Source organism: Gossypium hirsutum, chromosome A13 (genome assembly GCF_007990345.1).
Source record: "Gossypium hirsutum isolate 1008001.06 chromosome A13, Gossypium_hirsutum_v2.1, whole genome shotgun sequence".
NCBI lineage: Eukaryota > Viridiplantae > Streptophyta > Magnoliopsida > Malvales > Malvaceae > Gossypium > Gossypium hirsutum.
In genome coordinates, this window is record NC_053436.1 from 64,903,055 (window position 1) to 64,926,733 (window position 23,679).

The 23,679-nt window shown below is 35.3% G+C and overlaps 1 protein-coding gene across 3 annotated transcripts; it reads right to left on the reverse strand.

The window, feature by feature from the left end:
* Nucleotides 1–11,157: 11,157 nt before the first annotated feature.
* Nucleotides 11,158–23,042, reverse strand: LOC107893857 (E3 ubiquitin-protein ligase PRT6). Of its 3 annotated transcripts, none has more exons than XM_016818984.2 (18): nt 22,833–23,042; nt 22,493–22,700; nt 21,208–22,320; nt 19,757–20,973; nt 19,511–19,651; nt 18,763–19,006; nt 17,948–18,670; nt 17,137–17,325; nt 16,359–17,032; nt 15,249–15,300; nt 14,533–15,166; nt 13,856–14,064; nt 12,906–13,441; nt 12,717–12,821; nt 12,514–12,580; nt 12,356–12,433; nt 11,805–11,873; nt 11,158–11,701 (listed from the first exon to the last, which is right to left on the reverse strand). In XM_016818984.2, exons 2-18 carry the CDS (start codon nt 22,544–22,546, stop codon nt 11,627–11,629), a joined length of 6,180 nt encoding a protein of 2,059 aa, XP_016674473.1. In that variant the 5' UTR covers nt 22,547–22,700; nt 22,833–23,042; the 3' UTR covers nt 11,158–11,626. The 3 variants fall into 3 exon arrangements, with proteins under 3 accessions (XP_016674473.1, XP_016674475.1, XP_016674474.1); XM_016818986.2 differs by having other exon boundaries at nt 22,845–23,024; XM_016818985.2 differs by having other exon boundaries at nt 22,493–23,024.
* Nucleotides 23,043–23,679: the final 637 nt, after the last annotated feature.

Consider the following 23,679-nt stretch of genomic DNA (forward strand, 5'->3'; position numbering starts at 1 on the left):
AATAAATTATGTAATCAAACCTTAATGAATCTATTTTCATAGGAAAGTAACGAAACGATCATATGAATAGTATATTATGAGATATTTAAGTTTTCGTGAGACAGGGCCAGAGCGGTTTCTGGATTCCCTATTCCGACTTTGGAAATTCATTATAAATTAACCAGAGATAATTATAAGTCATGCCATATATGTATAGTTTCATTTTCGAGTCTAGTTTCTATAAAAACAAACGGCATCAGTATTGAAGCCCTGTACAGGGAGATATCCAAGTCTTAATGCGAAAAGATCATTGTAGTCGAACCCTGAAACAGGGGAGAATTTAACTAATAAACTCTACTAATTGGCTCAACCAAAAATTCTAGAAAAAAAATTTTAGATGAACATATGAGTCTAGTTTCAGGAAATATTTACGGAACTGGTTTTCGAGTTTTGGAACTCGAGATATGATTTTTAAGGTGACAGTGATGCAGTTAGCCAGCTCGTCTGGAAATTTAAAATGGACTGTGCAAATAAGTGATTTAAGTCTGCGAACCCCTCGTGTCTGACTCCGGCAACGGTCTCGGGTACGGGGTGTTACACCCTGTTTCAAGAGTTATTTTTCTAAAGTTAGTTAAAGGACCCGAGTTGGTCCCGAATGGTTTCCAATGGATGTTTAAGGCCTCGTAGGCCCATATTAAATAGTTTAGGCAAAGTTTGAAAAAGTTTTTAATTTGACCGAGTCTTAATGACATCGAAATGATTGTAAGCATGCGATTAAGTGTGGTAACACCTCGTATCCCGTCCCAGTACAGGGCTCGGGTGTGGGATGTTACACCTTTTGACCCCTATCACCAAAACCAATTCACAACCACTTGGAAATCATCATGTCTCCCACTAAGAAACTATCTAGTGAAAGGGCCATCATGTCTTCAATATACGAACTTAAGTAAGCATCTCGCTCATGGAATCAATGATTTGATCAAACAGTCAAAACTTTTGGATTTGAGAAAAATGTTGATGAACCTTGCATTTATAAGTGTTTATGTCACTCCCTGTTTTAATTAAGGTCTGGAAATTAAGAAAGATTTGGGAGTTAATTGAAAGAAATAGTAGTTCAACTAACACTAGTGAAAATTCTGGAAATTTTATTAGCTGAATGGAAAATAGTTGGGTTTCAATTCTAGTTAGTTAAGTTGGAATTGATTGGTTCCTTAGTGAGAAACAAAATGATTATTGATGGATTGTTTATTTAGGACTTTGGTGATTGTGCGTGAAAGGTTATATATATATGTGTGAGAAGGATTTTCTCTATAGGTAGAATTATTCTCATTTTTGTTTATATTTTCTTCTCTTTTGCATCATTTTCTTTAACTTCTCCAAAGAAGAGAAAGTTTAATACTAGCATGGTGTAGTGATCATGAGGTATTAGTCTAGACAGTAGTGAATCCGATGAGCTAGTAGGTTTCTTAATATTTTTGTATTCATGGATTTGAAATAAGAGAAGTTAAGGATTTCTAAAATATTTGAAAAAAGCTTTTGCATGTTACTAGATTCTGGGTTTTAAAGCTTAAATACATTCGATTTAATTGGTATATTGGTTGACATGCTTAGCTGCCAGGACGAAGGAGGCTCTGACATTTGGAAAAATCTAAGTTGGCTTGGGCGAAGGATGGCTAGTGAGTTTTTGTACTCCGCTATTTCGATGTTATTCTAGTTGCTAAGCAACATGTATGTTCTATACAAAATTTGGTTTGGGTTCTATGGCTATATATGATTGTTGTTATCTGGAAAGGTTATGCACGCATATGGTTTTGAAATTATATGAATGTTTGCAAGTATGTTCTCTAAATGTATGATACAATTGTGTATCACTGAATTGGCGTGTGGCATACTCCATGTTATAATAGTCAATTTAATGTTATGCGTGAAATGTATGCTTATAAAATGTGGAGTACAGAAGGAATTATTTTGGTGGGTTAGTTAAAGATATAGAAATTGGTGTAATGGACAAATTGACGAATTGAATAGGGATTGGAATCACTGAAATGTGAATTGGCCTAACCTTGCAGACGAACACTTTGGTGTTTGAATCAATAAGATGAGGTGAGAAGGTTTGGTTAGATAAGTGGTCTACTAGCTTTACGGAGTAGCATCATGGAAATGGTCTACTGGCTCTACGAGGTGGTACCATGAAAATGGTTTACTAACTCATTGGAGCCAAAAGTCGGCGGCTAGCCATGGCATGATCCAGTGGAGGATAGGTCCACTGTGTGGAAAAAATGAAATTCATTAAGAAAGTAAACAAAGAAGCCCGTTAGGGCATATATGTGGAAACTACTATAAGACTAAAGTTTATTATAACAATCATGGCGCATACAAAGCTAACAAACATGCTGATAAGAGGTCCAGCCAAGATTCAAAGGCAAGGGAAAATGTGAAAGTTCTTTGTATGTGAATATATATAGAAGACGGGATCTTTTATTGGAATATTTGCAAATATACATCTAATATTGAGAGTCAGCCAAAGGATATCTCATGCGGGAAGACCACCAAGGACTGTCTTGTAACACCCCTAACCTATATCCGTCGCTGGACTAAGGTTAAAGGCGTTACTGGACAATCAGAAACATTTTACAAATAATTCACATACATTATTCACAATCATAATCAAACATGATCATAATGTCCCTTATATAGGTCATCGAGACCTTAAACATGCATTAAAAAGGGGTCGAGACTAAACTGAACACATACAAAATTTTTCGAAATTTAAACATTTTTCAAAGTTGTACAGGCCACACGCCCGTGTGAACAGGCCATGTGCCTCACATGGCTTTAGACACAACCGTGTGTCTAGGCCGTGTCAAAATAGGGCATACATACTGACTTGTCCACATGGCCACAAGACACACCAATGTGCCAGGCCTTGTGAAAATTAGGGAGGCTACTGACTTAGGTCACACGGCCAGTCACACGCCCGTGTGTCTAGCCCATGGTCGAAACTGACTTGGCCACATGGCCTAGCACATGCCCGTGTGTGCGACCATGTGGTCTATTCATGCTCACTTCGAAATGGCCCTCGAGCAACACAGCTGAGACACATGCCCTTGTCTCTACTCGTGTGGGCAAAAATAGGCCATTTGCATGGCCAAATTGCCACCCATTAAGGGTCCTCCCTAAAACATCAAAATTACATCATTTTTATACCAAATTCTCAATCATTTTACAACCAAAACATACATCATTTATACCAATTCATTATCAACACATTTCATGCTTGAAACACATATCAAATCATATCATTCCATAACCCAAATACATACCAAAACATATGATTTATAACCTTAAAATCCATCATTCAATCTCATGCCATAATCTTACCTTTTCTCCAAATAAGCACAATTCAAAAACTTACCAATTTGACCAATTTCTTTGGCCATTCATGAACATGTCAAACATACCACTATTGCATCACATATCATATACCAAAATCAAACCATTAGTTCAACCATAATTAAGCCATATCACATGGCTAAATATACACTTCACAAAACATATTCAACTACCTCTAGCCTATACATGCTATACTTCAATATATACATTTTCAAAAGGTGCCAAAATATAGTTCGATAGTGTGGTGACGATCCTCGACGATCCACGAGCTCCCGATAGCTACGATATCTATTAAACAATGCAAACACATAGAAAGTAAGCTTTCAAAAGTGTAGTAAGCCATATACAAATAAACTTATCATTTAATTCATATAATCATCATAAATTTGCATATAAATCATAGCCAATTACTATCACAAACCTCAACGTTCATATACATTTCATATATTCCAAATTCTTTAGCACAAATAGCATATTTTCTCATGCTTTTATCACATATCATCAACTGATCACTAAAGTACATATACTTACCTTTTTACATCAAGTATGATACTCACTCCAGACGTACCTGAATCGGATACATGTTCACATCATAATTCATTTTCTCGAAATTCCCATTGAACCGTTCGAAAACATAAGGATAAGCGGATAACTTGGAAAGCTCGTACAATGTCAATGTCCCATACGTGGTCTTACATGTAATCAAATATCAATGCCACTATCCCAGACAGGGTCTTACATGAAATCAAGTATGATGCCAACGTCCCAGACGTGGTCTTACACGTAAATCATAAGTCAATGCCAACATCCAAGACGTGGTCTTACACAATAACACATATCGGATCCTATGTCATGACATATATATCCTAACTATTCCTAAGGTTCATACGGGGCTTTTCGGACGTCAGAACTTTGTCGATACTTTCTCAGATATCTCATTCTCAACACATATAATCATAAAACATTGTTTAAAAGCATATAATCAATAATAATTCAATTCAAAATACATTTATTTGTATATCGACTTACCTCGTACAGATTTGAATAAACAGAATCGGCTACTCGACGACTTTCGACTTTCCCTGATCTAATTCTGTTTTCTTTGGTTATTTATCTATATCAATTAAAATTTAACTTATTCACTTTCGCATTCATTCAAATCAATCCACAAACACATTTAGGGCATTTTACAAACTAGCCCTCACATTTTGACACTTTAGTCCCTATTTTAGAAAATCACAAAATACACATAATTTCTTTATACTTATACTTAGCCGAATATTCACGGTACTCATACAAGTCCACACATTTCATTTATTTCACATTTTAGTCCCTCAATTTACAAATTTCACAATTTAGCCCATTTTACTCAAATTCATCAAAAATTCAAAAACAAAACATGTTAACCCAAAACATATCTTTCATTTGCTAACATCAAACTTCATAAAAATCATATTTTCATCAATTTTCAACTCAAAATCATCAACAAAATCAGAAATTGAGACATGGGCTTGATAGTAAACAAATCAACGATTACAAAAACTTAAAAATTATCAAAAACGGAACAAAACTCATACCTTAATCAAGGAAATCAATGGCCGAACCCTAGAGTTCTTTTTCCCTTTTCTTTTTCTTGTATTTTAGGCAATGGATGAAGAAAATAAACTAAAATTTAACTTTGGTTTTAATTAATATAACATTAATATGTATTTTACCAATTTAACCTTATTATAAATCATTATAATTCCATAAAATAATGCCCATTTATGTCATTTAATTCATTCCATGGTCAAATAACCTCATAAGAACATCATAATTAATAAACCATAACAAATAGGCATTTTAACAATTAGAAGGCCACTTTTACAATTTACGCGATTAGGACCTTTTATTAAATTGAGCACACAAACGATTAAATTTTCGTACAAAATTTTCACACATATTAATTCACATACCATAAGCACGAAAAATAATATTAAAATATTTTTTTGACTCGAATTTTTGGTCTCAAAACTACTATTCCGACTAGGTCTAAGCCGGACTATTACATGTCTTTTGTGGAAAGTCCACCAAGGACTATCTCATTTGGAATGTTCACCAAGGACAATCTTGAAGATGAAAATGTTTGCAGGGACTATCATATGGATGGAACGCCTGTCAAGGATTATCTGTGAAGTTCGTCCAAGACTACCTAAGGAAGGGAAATCCATTAGGACTATCAAATTGATGAAAGGTCCATTCGGACTAGCGTAAAGATGGGAAAGCTAGTGGGCTATCATACAACTACAGTTTCGAAATAAAGTAGTTCTAAAAGCTATTCGTCAAATCTTAAGCTCAAAGGCCACATATGAGGGTATATGTAAATGGAGTACTCTTTAGAGAGATACATTGCACAAGCCAAGTTAAAAGAACGCAGTTGTCCAAATAATATCATACAACTACAGTTTCGAAATAAAGTAGTTCTAAAAGCTATTCGTCAAATCTTAAGCTCAAAGGCCACATATGAGGGTATATGTAAATGGAGTACTCTTTAGAGAGATACATTGCACAAGCCAAGTTAAAAGAACGCAGTTGTCCAAATAATATGGTAAGTCGGTATCGGGTTCGACACAGAATAAAGGATTTAAAGTAAGAATCTGCCATTTTGGCAAAACGCATGTATGACTACAAAGGTTAGTCGAAAATTTGTATATCCGCTTGTGTGGCTATCTTTTGATAACACAAACCTGTGAGCTAAAGAAAATATTGAGATAAAGCTTGAAGAAGTCAAGTATCAAATAGAGGTTGTTAGAAAGAATACAATTTCATCCAAAATTTTACAGCAATATGTCCACCAACGATTCGTTCAAGAAGAACGTACAAGCGTTGACCATGCCAGCCAAACTATGAGAGCTTACATGAGACTCAAGTAGTTATTTACATGCATTAATTCTTATTGCTCACAACATCAAGATGTTTATTTAATAAATTGGTGTATAGAATCTCACTAAGCTCATTCAAACTTATGAGTGGTTTGCATTGAATGTAGGATCAAAGGTTGTTATGGAAAATGTGAAAGGGACCAAGCCAAACCTTACGGAATCTTTGTGGACTTCTTTGTTGTGGTATAATGCATATAGAGAGGCGCCCTTAGAGGCTACGCATCGGGGATTGAATAGTATAACTAAGCAAAATCCAATTTGTCAGATTACGTGTATAAAATATATTTAGTATATGGGTATGTATTTAAATAACACTAATCTACTTAGTTAGTTAATCATATAATAAGAAGTTTCATATGATGTTCATTTATGGAAATCTTATGGGTAGTAATTAAGATTTATGAGAACATAACATTAAATTTGGCATAGAAGTAAAAAAATTAGAAATATATTGCTAAGTAATACGATTTAATTGTGACCTTTGGTACCCAAACCTAGCGATTGGGTCAAATATAGGGTGTTACAGTTTAGGGATGGAAAGGTTGTTCTTCTCGTTATATACGTCAATAACATTCTACTCATTGGGAATGATGTAGGGAAATTTTCATCGGTTAAACTGTGGTTAACTCAATAATTTAGCATGAAGGACTTGAGAAAAGCTAATTTTGTTTTAGGCATTTGAATCCTAAGGGATCAAAAGTTAGCACTATCTCAAGCTTTATACATAGATAAGATATTGGAGCGTTATTCAATGATCAATTTGAATAAGAGAAATCAACCTTCCGTTTCGAGATTTCATCCCTCTTTGAGGACTACCCTAAAACAGCGAAAGAAAGAGAGAACATTAGAAAGGTTCCCTATGCTTCAGTAGTATGAAGTTTCATGTATGTTATGTTATGCTATGCACAAGCCCAGATATCTATTTTGTAGTGGGGTTGGTGAGTCAATATCAGGCGAATCCAAAACCAAAACACTGACAAGCAATTAAGCATACACTTAAGTATTTACAAAGAATGAGGGATTATATGCTTGCGTATTCTGGAAGAGATCTTACTCCTATTAGATATATTGGTTCTGACTACCAATCATGTTAGGATTTATAGAAATAAACATCAAGTTGTGTTTTTGTCCTAAACAGTAGGTCCATAGTCTGAATAAGTGTCAAGTAGGGTTACGCTACTAACTTCACTATGGAGGGTTGAATATGAGGTATGGAAAAGCTATGGCACTGTAACAATACAGATTAACTAAATCTTAAAGAAACCGTATAAGTACAAAACACATTTATACAAAGTATCATAAGGGAGATGGTAGTGTTTAACGGAATAGTGGATGTAGTCAAAGATCGCATATGAGGACAAACCATGGGGATTTATTTTTCCAAGACTCTATTAGCTAAAGATCTCTTTAGGAAACATAAAGAAGGGTACAATAATGTTAAACATGACTCATCTATTTCACTAGGGCAAGTGGGAAACTATTGGATTCGGGGCCCTAAGTGTAGTATTTTTATCTTGGTAAAATTGTAATTTTTTAGATAGATTGGTTAATAAAATTATTCATGAATTACATTAATACTTTGTATTTTTTCCTCACATGTTTTTGCACGCAAATAAAAATGGAAATAAATGTTGCTCACGGGTTGTCTAATATTTAACTAATATTAAGTGGTATTACGTGGTCGGTTTGTAATACTAAAAGACAACTTATATTAGTAGACAAACCTAAACATTTTCATAGTCTAATCATAAATGAGTAAACCGGTTGAAATACTAAAATGTCATCAATCAAGTCCAATTGGGGATATGTTTTGTCTTGGGCATCGGAGCGAATGACTCCCAGAAGATAAAGACATAGATGTGACAGACCGGACTGGAAGTACATCGGGCTAGACCTAAAAAGAATAGATCCTGAATCTATTTATGGATTTATTCACTTGTGACGTCCATAGTGTGGCATACCTAAATCCTTAGTGGATGACAGACTATGTATACGTGACTCATACCCTTTGATGTAAGTAAAAGCTTAAGCTCGAATAGATAAGGAACCAAAAGTTGGTGCATTGGGTGTACAACTTCTACAGTATATAGTGTCATTCATAATAGTGGAATTTATATCCCAAGACATGGGTAAACAATATCCTCTCATTGGCATTACATATTTGATGAAAAGTAAACGTAGTCACGAGTTGTTCGTCTTTATGATGAATGACTAGATTACTATTTAATAGTAATTAAATTTTCATTAAGGAAGATGTAATGGTTACTACATAAAATAGTATTATATTGGGAGAGCAGATATTACCCCCAAAGAGATTAAGGATATCCTATGAGAGTAACACACTTATGACAAGATTATTGGACGAGAACTAAGTAGATGCTTTCGTAATGGTATGTCATTAGGGTGTGTTCAGTCATGATACTATAGTGGAATGACTTCGTGACTAAATGAGTTTATAATTAATAGGTAAAAAGCCGAAACTTAATTATAAATAATTTAAGCCCTAATTACATATGTTCAATCTGTCCTTCTGCTAGCCCATTAAAATAAGAAATGAATTGCGTGTTTGAATCAAAATTAGCAGAATGAATACACAGAGAGAAATGGAAAACATTGAGAAATGATTATGATTTTCTTTGAAATGGAGAAATGGAATCATTTGGAAATGAATTTGGTTTTCTCAAAATGGAAATGAGAAATGATTCATTTGGAAATGTAGATGAGTTAGTTAAAAATGATCGGGAGAATGAGTTTATGTTTTTGAGCTACTTTAAAGCCTGAAAATGAAAATAAATCATTTGGTCATAATGAACAAGTTGTGTTGTGAAATATTAAATATATTTTTTTAGAAATTTTATCAAAGATAAAATCGTCATAATTTTGCTGGAGGTAAAATTGAGATGAGAAATTTATTTAATATAAATCTATTGAAGTTTATTTTGGGAAATAAAAAGATAGAATCAAGTTGAATCATATTACAAAGTACTCAGTCAAAAGTCTGAGAAGTACTCATAATTAGACTTGATGTGAGAGAGGCCCAAAAACCCCTCATGGATATAAGGAGGGCGGCAACCTTAGTAAGAATACTAGAGGATGCCATCCACCCTAATCCTACTCTAAGTAGGAATTTATTTTTTCTATTTGAAATAAACCTTTACAATTCAACAAGGATTTTACCTTTTTTTCCTAAAAATAAATAGCACCAGCAGGGCTATTAACACAACTTTAAGAGATTATTACCCTGCCAAAAAATAGAGAGAATTTATTCTCAACTATTCAATATATTTTTTCAAAATAAAAATTCTACTGGTTTCTATTAAAGAAAGAAAGAATTTTCGTTTCCACCACAAAAAGAAATTTTTTTTTCTAATTTTGTGTTCTGATTCAATTGGTTCAAGCTCACACTCGAAGCAATTTGTGGTACGAGAACGGAAGAGAAGATTGTTTGGTTGAAAACCGAAAAACTTTAAGGATCTGTTTATTCGAAACCACACGTACGATTTCAGTCTAAGGTTTATTGCTATAAATATTACAAAGCAGATTGATTTTCAAAATTTTAAATTTTAGCTATGTATTTCAAACCGTTTACAAACCAGATTTTTTTCAACATGAGCTTCCTTCTTTCGTGTACTTTATGGTTGCAACCTGGATCACCTTTAAACAATTCTTGAAGCCTACTTTAATACCAATTGAAAAGATTATTTTGCTCCCTGTCCAAACACAATATCTTAATGGATATTCCAACATAGTTTAGAACAAGACTGTTCTATAAAGGCAATAAAAGAGAAATAAACTCAAAAATTTTTACGGTGCCTCACTTAGTGAACGATTTATTCAACAATGGATTCATAAACCTATTCACTAAAGCTAAATATATCCTTGTAACAAGAAGCAATTGCAACCTTAATAGATATCCCCAACTTGTTACAATCACTCACCCAATTTACCTCACTTACAATGATATTCAACTCTCCAATAAAAGCATATATAAAGATTGCAATACAAAATAAATACTAGAAATTAACTAACAAAAAGCTCAAATAAAGCACTCCAAAAAGATGAACTCGACAAGCATAGGTGGTCTATTTATAGGCAAACTCTAAGTAACCTTGAACTAATTTTTAAAGTTTGTTTTTTTTCTAATATTCATGAATTAATACAATTCATAATTCATTCATTTTACCAAGACAAGTTTTATCCTTTATAATTAAAAAAAGAATATCCTTTTTAAAATACAAAAATTTCTATATTTCATCGACTTAAAGAAATAAGAAAATATTATTAATTTTATATCATAATAAATATTAGATTTTCAATTTTCAATTTTCAATTTTTGAAACTCGAAAAATAATACCAACATATATTTAATAAGACACTAATTTTGAATGTTTCAAAAGTGTTAAAACTTTCCTCACAACTCAAGTTCATTGTACTTTAATTTTCAAACGCAAAAACTCAAAAATGATCTTTTAGAGTATCTAAAAATGATCTAGAAAATGTTTTCCAAATTTCTATAACAATATTTTTTAAGTGACCGATTACACCTGCATTTTCATGTGATATTTTCATGTTTTATCACAGTTCGTCAAACTATTGAATATAAAAGATAAGGAATTTCCATAACTGACTTCCTTTACTTAAAAAGTTAAGTTCCATGAAATCGTAAATGTTGTTTCATTATTAAAGGTTTTGGTACAAAACAAAAGTAGAAACTAAAATTCCTTGTACAGCATGCGTCCAACAAAATATATTCTAAAGAATCTCGTTTTCATCATATCTCATCTTAAAGCTCGAACATGATAGAACACATGCTAAACAGCAATATTTGAAAAAGAATGTTTAAGAAAAAAAAATTGAGGCAATATTAGTAGAAGTCATTGTCTTAAACAGAAAAAGGGAAGAATTGTTGTCTCGAGAGAAAATGTGCTATTATGTACACAGCCATGTTACAAACCCATAAAAACAGCAGAAACTATTGCTCCACTTTGCCCATAATGAGGAAAAATACTACGTCCAAACCATTTCTCCCGTCAAACACAGTGATCTAAGAATCAATATTCATTAACAGAAAAGTAAAAGACACAACTGAACAAAGAAAAATAAGGGGGGAAAAAAGCATTGAATCCACTGAACAGATCTGATTACCAGTATGTCAAGCCAAAAACGCCACATGCTGACATCACTGTCCAAGATCCTTAGTTTGCAATAATTTCAGGATACTGGCAATCTTCAGTTTTGTAGAACCAGTTTCTATGCAATTGATGTCTTGCTAGAAGATGGAGACATATGAAAGAAGCCAAAGATTTAACCACCACCACTAACATGAAACCAAGTTAAACCATGAAAAAGGTACCAATGGTTGTTTGGCCTAGAACCTTCGAACTCCGATCAAGGCCATGAGAAGCAACCTATTCCAGAGAATAGATTTATTACAAATACAAGAAAATAAAAAATCAACTGTGTCAAGGACAAATAATATATATAAAACAAAAAGAAAGATTTGCAAATCACCATGTAAGTTAGAGCTGCATAACGTTCCTCGTTCAAGTACAGCGGTTTTCCTCTATGCATTTCAATATCCTAAATAAGAGAAGGAAGCAGAATAACACAAATGGATGATAAGAATATGCCTTGCTATGAAATGGAAGTGCAGAGGCAAAACGAAAAGCAAACCTATAGACATTTATATTGTAAGATTCAGTGCTATAGCATGGTAACCAGATGAAATTCAAATTAACAATTTTGATATCTCATAGAAGGTTCAAACAAATATTTAGTTCCTACAGAACACTTACACTACACCTATAGAGATTTTTCCTGCAACACAAACAAATGAGCTCTGGAATTTCTAACATTTTGGCAGTTTCAATCAAGTTAAAAATATCAAGTAGATTGACCTTGATATTTCTAACATTTTGGCAGTTTCAACAATAACTGCAATATGTCCGATCCTATAACAGTAATACTACCCAATATTTATCTGCTTCAACCTCAAGTTTCGAAAATACAAAAATGACAGTAATACTAACTGAAACTTTGCTAATAAGAAGAAAATGCTTTACCTCTTCACCAAATGCATCCAAATATGGAGAAGGCCAAGGAGCTTGACGCGCACATCTTTGCAGTAGGATTGTTGTTCTCTATTACAACAACAAAGACTATTAGCCACTTTCAGTTAAAATTAGGTTAAAGTTCCAGGAAAAAAATAGTAGATCAATACCCTTATCAACAGAAATACACCAATACCAGCACCACAGTTCATTGCATGAACCATGCATCCACTCTCCCTAGTAAGGAAAACATCAAAGAAAAAGGTCAGTACTTTAGATTTACTATAGTATCTTAAGAATCAAAATACCAGAGAATCATGGATAAATGCACATCTGAAGCACAAAACCAGAAAAATGAAAGTTGAACATTGACCTGCAGCATGATTTCCAACTTGGAGAGCACAATCTACCACACAAAAGGCATAATGCAGGTTCAACAAGCGCAGCTTTGCAGTCAGGGCAACACTGCTTTATATACCTGTTGAAACACATTCTCATGAATGAAGATATTCTTCAAAGAGGGACAATACCTGCATGTCTAAGAACGGATTTTGTAACAAACCTTTGTAGTAAGTCTTGATAAACATGAGGCAGGCTCATCAACTTAAACGGAACCGCAGGATTGCAGTAGAAAACATTTCGGAAACTGCAGGTCTCATATACCTTGTTGAAGTGATGAAACCATTTTAATGCAAATGATAGTACGACTTCATCTTCAAGAACAACATCTATAGGAGGAATCTTAAACATCTTCTCTAGTTCTTCTATTTCATTAAGCTCCATTGAAGCACTTTCAATTGTATCCATCATGTCAGTTGTTGCATGAGAGGACTCCCACACATCATCTCTATCACAGAAAGGTGCTGAGGAAGACGATTTAAGCAACTTCCACAACAATGCACATCTCCGTAAGTACGGGAAACTCAATCTTCGAATCATATCTTTAATATCACAATAATGGTCGACATTATTTGACACAAAATACCAGTGAGCACAACCAGTTTCTCCAAGAATGCCACAGATATCAGTAACTAGGCGGTTATGGGAATCTAATCCATCGGTCTTACAACCATGCCTCTGACAACATACAATTAAAGCCTGAAATCAACATATCACATTCAGAAAATATGTGGTGGTGCTAAATTACAGTGACTAAAAGTTACATTCATAGAAAATGGCTGCTCCAAGAAAAAATTTCAATCAGTTAACAGAATCCTTTGAAACAAGTCCCTCATAGAAAACATCTTAAAGTGTCTTTATAAGTTAGGCCTCCCCACTGGTCCACCTGCCAAGGGATTTCAGGTTGGATGCTTAACATATCGTTTAGACAAAACCATATAAACATCACCCCAGATGTTTAGAAGCATCAATGTTTCTTTATATTGTTTCATTTGGCCAGAAATATTGTCCGTAATCAAAATTTCTTGTTCCCATCAGACACCAGAAAATTTAGGAAAGAAAAACTGTACAAATTGACCAAAGGAACCTATATATAAGGAGATAGTAGCAAACCTGAATCACAGAGACAACATAGAAAATATGCACAAGGGATGACAAAGACTCCTCACATGAGATAAATGGGCAGGGAAGACAGAAGAGAACCCAAATCAGTGATGAGAAAGGGTCACGAGCAAGAACAGGATGAGATGCCCGATTCCATAATTGAATGTCAGGATATAATGCTTCCTTATCATCATGCTTCAAGATACGAAGGAGCTTATCTGTCATCAGACAATCATGAGTCCAACATTTTATTCAAGAATCCAAAAGTAAGACAATTTATCTGCTGTTTTTTATATTAATGCCAAAGATGATAAACATCCATTGACTCATCAACAAACACACACACACACACATGTATATAATGCTGCTCCTTTCATTTACTTGTTTAAAGAGCATTCTCCCTCATCGTATGGTTAAGTAGAAAAAGCTCATCTTGTTAGCATGAGTAGAAAGTTTTGTTATTTTACTTCAGTTTTAGCAAAGACTTATGTAGATTTATTTGTGATCCACAAACCATCAAAAGATTAGAATAAATCCTCTATAACACATAAGCAGCATCAAACTTGGATACCATGATATCTATTCCTTAAATGTATCTACAACCTCAAGAATTTAGTATCAGACATTATTTATAAATCCGCCAAGTTCCAAATGAATCTCAAAGTAATAATTAGTGAAAACCATACCTTCTTTGTTATGTGTGGTGCTGTGGTTGTCAAAGACAAGCCCAGAACATATAGACTCTGCAAATAGTTGAAGACCTCTAAATCTTTGGAGGGCATGAAGAGAATTTGTAGTGCTCAGGTTCTGGACAACTCTTTGCAACAAGGAAAATGTAAATTCACTAGAAGATTTAAATTCCTTATACAAAGAAGTAAGAGTATAATTTGCGGCCATATATGTCTTTCCACTCCGAGCAGCAATTTCTGTTGACATAAGGGAATATTCAAGAGTATCCCATAAAATTATTGGGTGGCTTAACCTTGGAGATCCTAAGAATCTATCCTGCTCTTTTGAAAAATACATTTTGGACAGAATACGGGATATAGGCTCCAGATTCTGACTTAAACTTTCTTTTCTTTGAAGAGAAAGACCTTCAAAGAAATCGGGTCTCCCAACCACATTGGCAGCAGTTTTCAGAAGACATAAACCTTGCTGAAGCAGAAGAGAACATGTTTCTTTGTTCGCTGCAGATGACCCTAAAGAAGGCACCTCAACAGTTGAAGTCATAGGGCGCCTTCCAGCCTTTCGGGAAGTCCCATTCACTACAGGCAAGACAGAATTTGCTAGTCTGCGACACACAGGACACAGAAACTCTCCCTGACAAAGCAAACAAGTACAAGATCAACATCAAATGTTAAATGAGGATGTGGCAGAAGAATAATTTTTGTGAAGCCAGTACCTGATTGGGATCCACAATATGTGCCCCCTCAAAGAAACTCCTTCGGGCAAATCTGCAACAACAGAACAAGAAGATATATCTTATGCACTTTCAAGCAAGAGCACTTCCAGGCAGGCACCATCTGAAATGTCCAAGATAAAAGGCATTTCTGCAACATCTGGGTTCCTTGATAAACGAAATTACAAATAAATTTCACTAACCATCCAAATCATAAGGTCAAGATTCTCAAGTTGTTCTTATACGATACCTCCTTTGAAAACATATTCTAGAAGGAATAATAAAAAATCACGTGAAGATTACAAGAGTTTAGGGGGAGTCAACAGCAAAGAAGTCAATTATTTCTATCAGTTGTTGGGCCTTTCGCATGTGTTTCAGGAATTTTAGGAGCATTACTTCCATTTTCTGCAGTTCTTTTTGCTTTCTGTTAAGCTTTAGGAGTCTTCAGTTTAAATATCAGATTGTTTGCTTTGTTTTAGGGAGTTGAATCATTTGTTTCTTATATTGGAGTCTTGTCCACTCCATACGGACAGAATTAGTTGAGTGATTAAGATACTTACGCACAATTTGTTAAATTTTCCCTTCAATCCACTAACTTTTTGAAGCTCCTATCATGTTCTCAGGGCTCAACTAACAGACTCAGTTATAAAAGGCATGATCAGGTTGAAATTAACCCAGACCACAAAGGTGGGTACAAGATGTTTGAGGATTTGAAGGCACAGTTACAAAAACCATGATGAGGTTGAAATTAACCCAGAAACAGGAGTAGGAGCCTCTGAATGGAAATACATTTAGGCATGGGAAGTTCCAATTACATGATTCCGGCTCCAAATCTACACTTAGAGTTTCATTAACAATGAATGGAATAAATCGTGATTTATTTTAGTGAGGACATTTTAAGGTTTCAGTAGAGTATCCTTCACCAAAAGGACAATAAGAAGTCCAAAACAAAGAACTATAAGTTCACACCTCATAATTGCATTGAGAAAGATTAGTCGTAAAAGGTTGCATGAGCCTTTGAATTTTATAGCTTAGTGAGGTTTAGACTTGTGTTAACAGAAATAAGGAAATCTATCTAATAAGAACAAAATTGACTTTTTTAAGAAAGCTTACCTTTCCTTCAGTGATGATAAATAGCGATCAAGGCAACTCTGATGTACAGCATGCCCACAGGAAGAAAGATAAATCCCGTCACAATCTAACGGTCCAAACCCATCATAAACAAGAGGCTGTGAAGTAGATTCTGTCAACTCTCTATCGACATCAGTGTTTTCAGTACCCAAAGGGTTTCCAATTGTCTCACTTGAAAGTGCAACAATGTACTTTCCAAGAATGTCAATTTCCACATCCCTGTGGTTTCCTTGAGAACATTCAGTGGCAAAGGATACCACATCCGTTTTGAAACTTGAGCGTAACAAATTATTACACATTTCATTACGAATAGATTTGTACATATCTTCTTCCAACTTCTCTATATTGTATATACTACTGTCCCCCATATCAGTAGATGTTAAAGGTGCTTGAGTGCTCCTCACTGAAGGAAATCGAGACTTGAAAAACTCAAGAATGACATTTACCTCCCTATCTTGTCCCTGCCTGTTATTGTTAGACTCAATAACTGGATTTTCAGTCAACTGTACTGACGAAGAAGCCAATCCTGAACTGCGGGCAGAGGCATTTGAATCTGACTGATTGGATGACCTATTTGCAGGAATATAACCTTGCTCCTCTGAACATTGATCCCATGAAGGAGGACCTCTATCAACAAAGCTCAAAAGCCTAGATTTCTTTATTAAGAAATAATAAAATGTTAATTCTGGCAGGGAAAAAAAAAAGAAAGAAGATTCTGTTTGTCTGAAAGTGATGGGTAACCTAAAGACTAATCACTTACTTGTAGAAGAATCAAGAAAGAAACAGGATCTTTGGAAGTAGGATCATGGCAAAGGGAGCAACTCTGTTGCACAGCACTCTCTGCTTCATGTTCCGAGTCAGAATCAGAAACTTCTGCTTCAGATTTTGAATCATCAGCAGTGGAACTGATGCTTGACAAAAACTTGGACTGCTCTGCTTTCATTTTAGCCTGCAGGAAAGGTTACAGAATACAAAAACAATTCAACCCACAGACTAACAAATACACTGAGATCATGTTCCATTTTAGTTCAATTTCCACATTCTGATTGCCTCCACAATTATCCAAAGACAGCATCACATAATTGGCAAAGTTAAAGGGTCTATTCAATTTGTTAATCAGCAGTCATGCAATGGACCTAACACTTAAGATGCAGGAAACTGTCAACAGTTTTTTAACCAGGCCAATGAATAACTGACACATCGATAATCCAATGTTTGGCAATCCCCCATTGAGATGAAACTCATACAAGTTGCATATAGTTACAATATTCAAGAAGAGAGATATTGGCCAGAGTTAAATGATCCTCATTCTAATGGTATCACAGATTTTTCTTTATAGAGGCAAAGTATGAGCTATTATAGTTAATGTTAGCTGAGAAGCAAGTTGCTAACCTGCTTCCTACGTGAATTTTTCAAGATTGCTTCCCTCACTTCAAATACACTTCAATATTTATCCTATTCCATACCACATGTTATTATGATATTACAACTTCTATTTTTCCAAATTCCAAGAATTCCTTTCATTTTATGCTCAACATAAATTCACAGAATCATTAGGCAAAAAATCTAACCAATATGGCAGCTTGTCTTTCACGAGCTTTCGCCTTGCGCATTTCACTATCAGAAGCTGAACCTGATGTCCTCCTCTCGGTATTAGAAGTAGATTTTGACAGGTGGCTGACCACTTCAGGTGCAAGTTGTTGCAGTTTGGTCATGCACTGGGAATCAACTTCAGCGAAATTCTTCAATAAACTTTCAATCAGGGGAGAAAAACTGCTTTTGCTGGATTCCATGTAATTGTTTTCGTTGTCTTGCTGATGCATTCTCATTAATGCAACAAGAAGTGATAACAAGCTCTGGTTGCCAGCAGTATAGTTTAATGATTCAGTAATTGCTTCACTAGCAAAATCCAGCAGGGAATTTGAATCCCCAATATGACGTTCTACACCACCAGATCCATTCTGCTGCAAATAAATGTCTAATGCTAGTGAAAGTAAGTGCAGTGCTGTCATCAGGATACCATCAGGAGCACATGATTCAGTAAATTTATCAGTTAAAACATAATAAAATAGAACTGCACGAATAATCTTAAGTGTCTCTCTGCATGTAGCAATCCTAGCGACTCCCTCAAGAGGAGGATATATCTTTGTCCACTTAGGCAGCTGAGTAGTCATTGCAGAAACACCACAGAAACGCAAGTATCTTTCTTCTGCAACTTGCAAATCCCTTGAGTTCCAACGAGGGTGGTATAAATCCAGCTCCTTCCAATAGGCCCACCGCAATGAATACATTCCCTGAAATACATCAATATTATGAAATATTAACAGGTCAAAGCCATTTTGACAACTCATAACATCGAAAGGTATGTAAGACCAAAAATTCCAACCTGATTAAAGCCTGATGGATTAGAGTATACAGCAACCCTATCTAAAATTTCTTGAAGCTGGTCAGACTTGGAAAGCTCGCGTGGTAGAGATTTCAGTAGTTGACTGTGAGTAGCATCTCCAATGGCTAACTTATAAATCAGTTCTCTTTTCAAACTGTCAGCTGTATTGCGTCCACAAAATCTCCTTTCTAGTAATATTTGCATGATTAGAGTGAGCATTTCCTGAACAAGAACTGGCTCATACCTGAAAGATGGTACAAGTCACATTATATCAAACATGAATGCAGAATCTTGCAAGTATCCTTAAGGGTGCAAAGGAGTGCAAGTGTCTAGGCCATCTTTGCTACTTGATTTCACTTCAAAAGCAAAAAAAGCAAAACCAAAAGAAAAAAATAATAACAAAAAAGACTTCTGTGATTTGCAAAATAATGACTTCAATAGGGACTCATCATGCTCTCGTTGAAGTTACATAATCAATATATCATTTTACTTTTTGCTACGTACATTTTCTTAACAGCAAATTTTGAGAATGTAAAATGAAGGCACAAAAACCACGTAGAAGCTGTGGCAACCATGTCAAGTATTAAATTTCTTAATAAAATGGTGCATTCATTCCTTAAAGTTATCCATTCAACTGGTAAAGCAATAAATCTTGGAGAAATCAACAAAAGGTATTTTAATGAAACTAAATGAACTTAAAAGCATTTTAATGATGTAAAACTAGAAGTTAAAAGGTGTAAATACATACTCATTTGACCTCTCAAGAGTAAGAGAGAGGTAGTTCAACAGCCCAAAGCGCTCTACAATTCTCTTAACATAGAGATCAGGAGGAGCTAGTGCAGCACAACACTGCATCAAGAATAAATCAAGCTCCAAACCTTGTTCAGTCCTGAAAGTAAAGAACACCAGAAAGAACTTGACAACTAAGAAATGGAAACTTAGGGGACCTTTTCCCACTAGTTACAACTCACAAATAAAGCACAATTTAACCTACCAGCGAACAGAGCGGTACCACTCGCAAGATACTAGGGCAGCATCCCCATTCTTCCGCCACATTCCAGCAATAACTTGAGCACAAAATACCCTAATCCGTAAAGGGTGCTCCATAACAGAGGCAGAGAACCCCAAAGGATTGCAGCCCTTAAGGATGTGGCAAAAGAAATCTACATGTGCTGATAATGAACTTGTCAAACAAGCATTTGTTATTTTTGGCATTATAGATTCACCATAAGACATTCTCAATGCCTTCTGCAAAAGCAAGGAAAATAATCGATATAATGGAACGTGAACAGATATCTCTTGTGAACTAACATCATAAATGATATCTGGCCATTCGCTTAAACTCAAAACATGTAGAGTCGCTACTCCTATGCCACTGTCTGTCTCCATGGCACTGACATCCAAACCCATATAATCGCATGCAACAGGATCAATTTCAGCTGAAGAGCTTGTACTCTCAGAGCCTATATTTTTAGCAATCTCCATTTCATCACTTGCTCGATTTCCACTATATACAGGTGAAGAACATTGTGAGCTCTGATTTTCACTTGAACCAGTTAGCTTCCCAAAATATTTGCCTTTCTTAATGTTGTACAAGGTTTTCTTTATTGCCAAAAAATTGCTATCAGAAATGCCACTACTATTTGGAGAAGATAAACTCTGAAGAGCAGCAGGGGTCCCGCCATCAACTTCCAACCAAGTCTCCAAAGCCCTCAAGCACTCCTGTATTAACCAGATGACAGTGGAGGGAATTGAATGATATATGGAATCAGATCCTATTTCAGTAGCCTTTGAAACACTCCTTCCTGTTACACTACAAACAGAACTCTCTTGGGAGAGCCTTCCTACTTTTGCATGTCTTATGCTATCTCCATCATCCACATCTTGCATATAAACGTAAGGAAGACAGCTTGCCCCTTCATTTGTGGCAACAGAAAATGCACCATCTACCAGAAGGGAGTGAATATTGGCAATAGAATGGCTTAAAACAAAAAGCAAATGCATAGCCTCATTTTCTTCTTCAATATGGAGGCCAGTTTCCCTCTTAATAGGGTTCATCCCTTGCACAAAAGTCAAAAGCTTTAGCCAAGCTCTTAAGAAGTCCTTCTGTTCATGGATTGCATATCTGGAGACTACATCATGGCTCATAACAACCCGGATGTCTTCAATTACACGGTTAGTGGTATCATACAAACTTCCCCACTTAGCAGCCTGCAAAAGAACAAAACAAAAAGACTTACATAGACTGTAAAACTTCTAACGCATTACTAGTAAAATAAATTTTTCAATAACTGCTTTCAGGAGTTATTGTTTTCATTCCTATAACCAAATGGACATACAATGTGAGCAAATCTCAGGCTCTATTCTCTTTTCAATGCCCAAATCATTTGTCCTCAAGTAATTTTGGCCTAGTACACAAAAGGAATCAAGAATAATAGAAATTACCAGCAAACGACCATCTTCTCGAGCGCAAGAAAGAAAAATGTTTTCCAAGCATTTCAGTAGCATGTCCAATAGGTTCATCTCCTTCACAAGACGAGGAGTTAGTGTTGGCACTGTGAATATTTGTACAGAGAAAGTTGAGATCAGTGGGTATTTCTTATTGAAAATGCTGTCACTTCCCTCTTTTATGGCTTCATGTATAACAGTTGGGTAGTAACCTAAAAATGCTTTAGAAAATTCATTTTTGAAGATAGGCTCTGCCAGCAATTTCAGCAGCAGTTCATGGAGCTTCTTCACGACACCATCACCAAAGAACCTCTCTGCTCTAACCAGAATATTCAATAAACCATCTAGAGAAATTACACTCCTAGCTACAAAACTAAGCAAACTGTCACTACACTTGCAAAATTCTATAAGCATCTCAACAACCACATAAGTAAGCTCATTTGCAGCCTTCCTCTGCTTGGCACCACAGTCAGTTGCTCTCATATTCTCCTGAAATATACATTCTGCTGCCAATAGCTTGTTTTTCCAACAAATAAAGAGTGCATCAAGCACTGGACCAACAGAGTTTGCTAAGTTATCATCGAGTGGTCGAATCTGTTCAGAACCTTTATGCTTCGTGCAGAACCCCTCCTGTTTCCATGCCGTTTCATCCCCACAATCACAGCAACCGCCACCGGTATAGATAATCGTATAGTCATGATCCTTGTGATTCCCATTCTGGAAACAGGGAACACAAATAGCACAAGTTGGATCATGCTCACATGTCCGGCAGCTATATGCAATGTCATTTGATCCCCAAACTGCACCACAAACACCGCGTTGTTCAACACTCGAGTCCTCTAGGTTTTTCAAAGTGTTTGTCGGTTCACCCTGAAACATCAGCCACTGCAACCAAACCATACTCTCACGAAATTGATTTTTCATACTTAGGCACATCCATTTCTTAGACCTTAAACTAGCATCTTGTATTGACTCAGCCACATCTTCATCTGTAGGTAAGAGTGCGGAAACTATCTGTGGCAACAATAATCCATTACCATTAACAAAATCAATTATCCCCTCATAACGCTTCTCAAGGTACTCCATTGGAATCCCTAAAGCAGCTAACCTCTGATTACAAAATCAATAGTTCTTTTCAGCAATTCAATCCAATATTAACAAATCCACAAGGTATAATTAGAAAAAAAAAACAAAGAATAATAAAATAAAATAAAACTTCAACATTTTCACATTTTCACCTAATTGAATAATCAGAGGGAAAAAAAAAGAACAATGAACATACCCGTACGACTCGATCACGGGGCCTAATCGGGGAAGAATCGGCAGGCGATTCCATTTTATTACGGAAAATCAAATGCCAGTAACGAAGCAGCCAATCAGCGCAATACAAGCACGGCCGTAATCTGGAGCCTTCTTCACTCCCCAGGTTTACTTCTTCAATGGAATTTCTTTTATCAAATTTGAAATTACCCAAAGGAAATTATCAAGTCCTGAATTGCAGAAAATTCCCAGTCAGTCGTTCACTTTGGGCATAGCATTGATGCGAACAGACCCATCGGTATTCCTCATATTTATACATAAAATATATTAATTCAGTATTTATGTAAATAATAATATCTCACTCTTGGCTTAACTGGTCTTCCTTCAAGGCGGTGGTGCAAGATTGCCTGGAATAATCTGAGAGATAGCGTGTTCTTGCTGTCCTCTGTTTGGATAATAATTATAATAATAATCTCACTTCTAAAAGCTTCATTGTTGCTTAAAAACCTTTATTGATGTCTTCCGTAAGAAAGATTAACCTTTTTTTTCTTTTCCTCCTAGTGTTGGATTTTGGACTTGGGGGAGGGAAAAACCGATCCATCCATGTCTTATATGTGGGCTAAGAAACCCGGCCTTTAATGGCCTTTGTGACAATGGATTGCCTGCCTCTCTTCGGCTTTGCTGGGTTTAGAATATTCCACCCATTTAGACTTGGAGTAATTGCAAGAAAAGTCACATAATTGTACACTTGGTTATGTTTTTAGCACCCAACTATTATTCTTTTCAATTTAATCACAATTTTTTTTAAATTAAATATTTTAACCACTCTTCCATTAATTTCGTTAACTCAGTAATTGAAGTCTAACATGGGCTTTAATTATTGGCCTAATAACAAATTCAATCTTTCAATTTATTTTTCAGTATATAAATATACATTTCATATGAATCTATATTACTTTAAAGTAATTCTAATTCACAGTTTACAAAACATTTTAAACATTTCTAGTATTTAGCATCTATTTTTTTTATGAAAAATCGGTCACTTTATTGGAAAACCAAATAGCCAAACATAGGGCAAACGTTGAAGAAGAAGCCCCAAAGGACAGACGCCCTGTAAAAATTAAGGGAGGTCTACGAGGCGACGATCTTCATTAGCAGCAGAACAACTGAATCAAGAGCTTCCTCCACCCAAAACTGATCCTCGCCTCT